This window comes from Nicotiana tabacum, chromosome 11 (genome assembly GCF_000715075.1).
Source record: "Nicotiana tabacum cultivar K326 chromosome 11, ASM71507v2, whole genome shotgun sequence".
NCBI lineage: Eukaryota > Viridiplantae > Streptophyta > Magnoliopsida > Solanales > Solanaceae > Nicotiana > Nicotiana tabacum.
The window spans coordinates 172,770,385-172,778,259 of NC_134090.1; the positions used below are offsets into that span (position 1 = coordinate 172,770,385).

The 7,875-nt window shown below is 33.0% G+C and overlaps 1 protein-coding gene and 1 pseudogene across 1 annotated transcript; both read left to right on the top strand.

Annotated features, from left to right (window-relative positions):
* Positions 1 to 2,352: 2,352 nt before the first annotated feature.
* LOC107799320 (glycerol-3-phosphate acyltransferase 5-like) lies at positions 2,353 to 4,717 on the top strand. The gene is made up of 2 exons (XM_016622423.1): positions 2,353 to 3,074; positions 3,556 to 4,717. The coding sequence occupies exons 1-2, from the start codon at positions 2,526 to 2,528 to the stop codon at positions 4,507 to 4,509; spliced, it is 1,503 nt and encodes a 500-aa protein (XP_016477909.1). The 5' UTR covers positions 2,353 to 2,525; the 3' UTR covers positions 4,510 to 4,717.
* A 492-nt stretch (positions 4,718 to 5,209) lies between these two features.
* On the top strand, positions 5,210 to 7,085 carry LOC107799305 (glycerol-3-phosphate acyltransferase 5-like; annotated as a pseudogene).
* The last annotated feature ends 790 nt before the right edge of the window (positions 7,086 to 7,875 follow it).

Here is a 7,875-nt window from a genome sequence, read left to right on the forward strand (position 1 = left end):
AAACAATGGATGAGCCTTCAAAATCACAAAATTAGGTAGAAATATACTATTTTTCTCTATTTCTTTAACAAAAGAATCCTTTAAATTTCTTATTTCTTTTTCTGTTTAATCAAAACCCAACTAATTAGGGTTCCGGCGAGTTTCGTTCCCCTACGACGCTGCTTCAGTACTGTCCTAGCCATGGTAGTAACGTCACTGATTCTGACGACTCTTTAGGTTGACGAACGGATCTATTTTGGTTATTGTTGCTGTGTTACGCTATTTGGATCTTTATTCGGATTTTGGAGAGGAGATTCAAGGTTTGTTTGTTGAGAATTTTCGAAATTCCATTGCTGGTCTTGCGAAGAACGAATCTAGTAGTTTGAAACCTCAAGTTGTTGCTTACCTAGTACTAAAACTCAGTTGGGTATTGAAATTTAGACTAGAAAATGCGATAAACATTTGTGTTTGAGGATCAAAACCGGAGGGACAAGCAGAGACGCCATTAAAGCTCGCTTGAAGCTTCTGGGTATATTCAGGTTTAGAATTATTTTTTTGTGAAATAAGATGTGTGTGGTTCCTAATAAACGAAAGAAGAAAGAACCTATTACATTTCTTTTCTATGGGTTCGGTATTTGTGTAGCGGCCAGTCCTATTTTTCAATAGTTTATTTTCCTACGTGGCACTAGTAATGATGTGGCGTCCTATGTGTAGGAGATTGTATTACACGCACTGGTAACATCCTGTCATGAGCGTTTATTATACACGATTTGGACTAGAGTAAATGTTCAATTGGCAAAATAATAAGTTTGGGGATCGGCATGATAAAGTGGCACAAGTATAAGTGTCATTTAGGCTATTCTGGCTTAATGAAATCTTCAATCACGTCTGATTTTGCAAGTTAACAGTTGTACCAAATTTTCTTAACTAGTGTGACAAATATTGAAATAGTCAGCTTTCTGTTATAATTCCCTCCGTAAAACAAAGAGCATATCTTGAAAGAAAGAAAATTCCATAGGCAGTCCAATGATTATTTAAAAATCCAAAAAAAAAAAAAACGTGGTGAGAAACAGTTGAGCTACCAGTATAGCTTGAGATTAGAAACTTATACTCGGTATGAATATTTGGTGGACGAACTTTCACTTTTTGACCTCTCATTAATTTACAGCTTTTTATTCTCCACAAACGGAAACCAAGGTTTGAGCTTAATTAACTTCAAATTTAATAAGGTTGGATTTTCCAAATTCAAAGTTTTTATAAAGGGAAACTGCCGAGCAGCTAGCAGTTGGTAATTTTTACACGAAACACTACTTTAACTAGTGGTATTAAAACTCAATTTAATGAATTCATTTAAGTCATAATTAAGTGTGATATAATTAATCTAAGCACTTTAATTAGGTAAAGCTATTTAGTTGGGTTGCAAAGCTGCTAGTCAACCATTTTCACATCCACTACGTCTCCTGAAAGATTAAAAAAACGAAAAAAAAATGAAAAAAAAAAACAAAAGAAAGAAAGAAATGCTAGTCTATTTAAAGCTAGAACCCTCAAAATATCTTGAAAGTCTAGGTTGGCATGAGCATTCCATTTGCGACGGCTGTCAATTACCAATGTTGCAAACAACGACAGAGCTATGATTTTATTATAGGTGTCAAAATATAAAGAAATAAACATACGAATAAATTAAAAAAAAGTCAATGTATAATAACATATACATATAAAAAAATATTTATCTAACTACACAATATAATTTTTTTGATAAAAGGTGTCTTGGATAAGGTAGCTTCGCCACTATCTGCAAAACTTGACACATAGGAGGGCCAAAAATAAAATGATTATAAATCTAAAGAATGAAAAAAAAAAAAAAAGGAAAACAAAAAGACACAACGTGTGTGCATAGATAAGGAGCAATTTATAGTCAAGCTGACGAGAGAGTTGAATCAAAATCTTCGATTTGAATGTTGTGAAACACAAATCCTACTGCTTCAATATGAAGAAACTAATTATTCAATTAATGACACAGAACTATCCACGTGGCCCTAACAAATGGCCACAAATAATATGCCACGTGTATTATATAGTTTACTAATCCTGTTATCTATGCCTAAAAGTGATCCAAGTAACCTAATAATGAGGTGGATACATGACCCCACTCTAATGACTCCCACAAATTATATCTAAAAAATGTATGTAGAAAATATTAAAATAGTTGGTAGAGTTAAGTAACCAATCTTTGCATGTAAACGTGGCGTATTGCCCTAATATTCCACGTAAAATATATCCACCTTATAAAATTAATGTAAATTGGGCTTATAGCTGAATATAAATAAGGATTTTCTATCCATTAAACGGTAGTTGTAAACAGATAAACAAACTCATTCTCATATTAGAGCATAGTCAAAAATACGTTCACTTTATAAAACCTACAATCCTTATATTCACTACTCTTCTACTCAACCAAAATCATTTCTTGATTTCAAAGTTTCCTTAGGAAAAATACAAATTTAACACCAAAAAAGTTTGAAGAGTTTATAATCAGAAAGTTAAAAATGGAGTATGTTGTTTCTGAGCTCGAAGGAATTCTCTTGAAAAATCATGATCCTTTTTGTTACTTCATGTTAATGGCTTTCGAGGCATCGGGGCTAATTCGATTTGCTATATTGCTAATGTTATGGCCAATAATTCGAGTTCTCGAGCTATGTGGAAAAGGAGATGTTGGATTAAAAGTTACTATATTTGTTGCCACTGTAGGAGTAAGAATATCTGAGATTGAAGCAGTGGCTAGGGCTGTTTTACCTAAGTTTTATTTTGATGATATTAATATGGAGGCTTGGAAGATATTCAGCTCATTTGATAAGAGATTTGTGGTTACAAAAACTCCAAGAATTATGGTTGAGAGATTTGTGAAAGAACATTTACGAGCTGATGATGTTTTTGGTACTGAACTTGTTGTTAGCAAATCTGGTTTTGCCACGGGGTTTATTAAAAATGAGTTTGACTCGATTTCAGATCGGATTGCTGCACTATTTGGTGACGAACAACCTAGCTTAGGCCTTTGTAGGCCAAAATCTGATTATTCCTTCCTTTCTTTGTGCAAGGTATGTAAAGAAAAAACTACTATAGTGGTAGTAGTAATTATATTTACCAAAATTTGCTATCACAAAATGATAGAAATATGCTAAGAATTATATTGGTCACGTAAATATAGGATTTAATTTAAATACGCTAACAATATTATGATTTTTTATATTAGTTATGTAATTTAACCTATTATTGTAGATTACCCTACTTACTTTTTCGTTTTGCTAACTTTACTTATTACAGGCTGTAACATATTTATTTCATAGGTGATCTAATTGTGTAAAGTTTTTTTTACACTACAAATATATTGAAGTTCAACTCATAATTTAAGGAATATAACTTATAGTATACTGTATTTAACATGTTATAGTAAGTATCGGCCTTTATTTTGTAAGTGACTAGTCTTACTTTTTACGAAGTAATATTTTTAATGCCCTAATAGTGTTTTTTTTACACTAGAGAAGTTAAACTCATTGTTTAAAATGTTGTATTGAACAGGAACAATTACAACCACCATTCTTGAGCAGCAAAAATCAAGATCACCACCAAATTATTATCAAGCCATTACCAGTAATTTTTCATGACGGTCGTCTTGTTATTCGTCCAACACCATTTTCATCACTTCTAATCCTTCTATGGATTCCATTTGGCATTATATTGGCTATAATTCGAATTTCCATTGGCTTAATATTTCCATTTTGGATAGTTCCCTATTTAACTCCTTTATTTGGTGGAAAAATTATTGTTAAAGGAAAACCACCACCACCTGCCTCAATCACCAACTCGGGCGTGCTATTTGTATGCACTCACCGTACTCTCATGGACCCTGTCGTCCTGTCCACCGTCCTTCAACGTAAAATCCCAGCAGTAACTTACTCAATTTCCCGATTTACCGAAATTTTATCACCAATACCAACAATCGGTTTGACAAGAATTCGAGATATAGACGCACAGAGGATCAAACGTCAACTCGAAAAAGGAGATTTAGCCGTTTGTCCTGAAGGAACAACATGTAGGGAACCATTTTTATTAAGATTTAGTGCACTATTTGCAGAATTAACTGATCGAATTGTCCCAGTGGCTATGAATTATAGGGTTGGTTTTTTTCATGCAACAACAGCTAGGGGATGGAAAGCAATGGACCCAATTTTCTTTTTTATGAACCCTAGACCAGTGTACGAGGTAACATTCTTAAATCAGTTGCCAATGGAAGCCACGTGTTCATCTGGAAAAAGTCCACATGATGTTGCAAATTATGTTCAAAGGATTTTGGCTGCAACATTAGGGTTTGAGTGTACAAATTTTACAAGGAAAGATAAGTACAGAATTCTCGCTGGTAATGATGGAACTGTATCACAAAATTCCAGCACTAATTATGGGATTAAGAAATTGTTAAGCACGTTTCTACATGTGGCGAGCACAAGAAAGAAGATGATTATGAGCTTGTTTTAGTGATATATATTTTACTTTGTAACATTTAAGTTTTATTCTTTTAATTATTTTTCCCCTCCGGAAGTGTTGAATAATGTACATTATTGCTACTGCTAGTGTGTAATTATTTTACTATTTACATTAAGAGTGAGATTTTGTAAGCAACTAATTATTCAATTAATGACATATAAAATTTCCACGTGGCCCTAACAAATGGCCACAAATAATATTCCACGTGTATTATATAGTTTACTAATCCTGTCATCTATGCCTAAAAGTGATCCAAGTAACCTAATAATGAGGTGGATACATGGACCCCAATTTATATAAACACTCCCACAAATTATTTCTAAAATTTTTTTGTAGAAAGATTAAAATAGTTGGTAGAGTTAAGTAACCAATCATTGCATGTAAACGTGGCGTATAACCCTAATATTCCACGTAAATCTGTCCACCTTATAAAATTAATGCAAATTGGGCTTATAGATGAATATAAATAAGGGTTTTCTATGCATTAAACTGTAGTTGTAAACAGATAAACGAATTCATTCTCTCATTAGATCATAGTCAAAAAAAGGTTCACTTTACAAAACCTACAATCCTTATATTCACTACTCTTCTACTCAACCAAAACCATTTCTTGATTTCAAAGTTTCCTTAGAAAAAATACAAATTTAACACTAAAAAGTTTGAAGATCATCGAATACTCAGATAGTTAAAAATGGAGTCTGTTGTTTCTGAGTTCGAAGGAATTCTCTTGAAAAATCATGATCCTTTTTGTTACTTCATGTTAATGGCTTTCGAGGCGTCGGGGCTAATTCGATGTGCTCTTTTGCTTATGTTATGGCCTATAATTCGAGTTCTCGATCTATGTGTAAAAGGAGATGTTGGATTAAAACTTACTATTTTTGTTGCCATTGTAGGTATAACAATATCTGAGATTGAAGCAGTGGCTAGGGCTGTTTTACCTAAGTTTTATTTTGATGATATTAATATGGAGGCTTGGAAGATATTCAGTTCATTTGATAAGAGAGTTTTGGTTACAAAAACTCCAAGAATTATGGTGGAGAGATTTGTGAAAGAACATTCACTACAACAAATATGAAATTTAGCTACGAAACTATTAGCTACAATACAAAATTCGTCACTAATTATTCACTTTTTGTGACAAAAATTATAAGTCGTCTTTAAATATATGAACCACATACTTTTAGTGACGAAACATAAACTTTCGTAGCAAAATTTCGTCCACTAAAGTTTTCCACCAAAAAATGAGTTGGTGCCATTTATTGAGTAATATTAGCCACAAATTTAAAGTTATCGATAACGTATTGTTTTGTCACTATTGATGTGCTCAACTAGCTACGAACCACTATTTGTCTTAAAATTAGTTAAATTTTTTACACGAAAAATTTTCGTCGAAAAAAATATGTTGTTATTATAGCGACGAATTAGAATTTGTAGTTAAATATTTTAAAATTTAGCGATAAAATTTTATATTTAATTGTGACCTTAGTTTTTGTCACTAATAGTGTAAACAATTAGTGACAATTAGGCCTCATTTGTTTGCACTTAATAGAGGTCTGAATCTTAATTATTCAGATCTAAGACATTAAGTGCGTTTGTTTTAAAAGTCTGAATCTTAATTATTCAGATCTTAATCAATAAGTGTGTTTGTTTTTTTACTTCACAACCACTTAATGGGTCTGAATAGGTCTCTATGATTAAGATCTGTAGTAGAGAGTTAATTTCATTAAGATGCTATCACATATTCATTATTAACTGCCGTCACCGCCTACCATTATCAACTACCACCATGTCGCCACCACAACTACCATACTCAACCACCACCAGCATCCCCACCACCACCACCTCCACCACCACTACGCCATCATCATCCCCAATCATAACCGCCACTATTATCGACCATTACCATCCACTATCCGCACCACTCCGACCACCATATATCATTCTCACCCACAATCAATACTCATCCACCTCAATTACTACAACTGACCAGCCCATCACCATCAACAACCACAACCGACACTGCCCATTATTATAACCTACCATCACTCACCCACCACCTTTCTCAGTCACAACTACTACCACCAACCGTCATTATTAGCCGTTTGTCCTAAAGAACAACATGTAGGGAACCACTTCCATTAAGATTTAGTGCACTTTTTGCAGAATTAACTGATCGTATAGTGTCAGTGGCTATGAATTATAGAGTTCATTTTTTTCATGCAACAACAGCTAGAGGATGGAAAGCAATATTAATGGACCTAATTTTCTCTTTTATGAACCCTACACTAGTTTATGAGGTAACATTCTTAAATCAGTTGCCAATGGAAGCCACGTGTTCATCTGGGAAAAGTCCACATGATGTTGCAAATTATGTTCAAAGGATTTTGGCTGCATCATTAGGGTTTGAGTGTACAAATTTTACAAGGAAAGATACGTACAGAATTCTTGCTGGTAATGATGGAATTGTATGACAAAATTCCAGCACTAAATATGGGATTAAGAAATTGTTAAGCACGTTTCTACATGTGGCGAGCACAAGAAAGAAGATGATTATGAGCTTGTTTTAGTGATATATATTTTACTTTGTAAGATTTAAGTTTTATTATTTCAATTATCCCCCCCCCCCAAGTGTTGAATAATGTACATTATTGCTACTGCTAGTGTGTAATTATTTTAACTATTTTCATTAAGAGAGAGATTTTTGTAATGTTTTTCTTTTTTGACTAATTGATGTTATTTTTTCATTAATAAGTTTTTGTTCCCTAATTAATTAAGCTTCGCCATCTTGCAATTTGATCTAATAATATAAGTCAGATTAAAGTAATCAACGAATTTATTATGTATCAACCTAGCTAGTATCCACTGTAATAATCCGTTCAAGTAATATATATTTGATTTAATATTTCTTTTATTGAAGGTTTCTTTTTCTTTTCTTTTTTTAATAGTTCGCACTGTAATATTTCGAGCACTAACAACAACACTGTATAGAGAAAATATGATATGACATGTGGTCACCTAAAGGAAGGATACGTGGAATCCAAGACAGAGATGATCATTATAACAGCTCTTCCGCTTGTCATCGGGAGAGAATGTTCATAAAGGTGTATTAAATGCTTTGCGTCCGGTAGTATTTAATAGAGAATAATCTGCAGTATTAAGAATGACAACCCGTTACAAGGAATTTGGCATTTATTTTCATTGTTACACCTTCATCAATGACTCTCAAAATTGACATTAAAGGATGGCACAATCCTACGACCTCCTTCCCAAGACATAGCTATAAATAGAGAGCTCAGTTATCATTGTAAGGACATAAATTTTCTGGTAAACTTATACTACATTTTATACAAAGCTTAA

Bases quoted from the DNA above. Each gene is read 5' to 3' on its own strand.
- LOC107799320 (XM_016622423.1), top strand. From the start codon at position 2,526: ATGGAGTATGTTGTTTCTGAGCTCGAAGGAATTCTCTTGAAAAATCAT. The intron at 3,075-3,555 runs GTATGTAAAGAA...TGTATTGAACAG, and splicing joins CCTTCCTTTCTTTGTGCAAG to GAACAATTACAACCACCATT.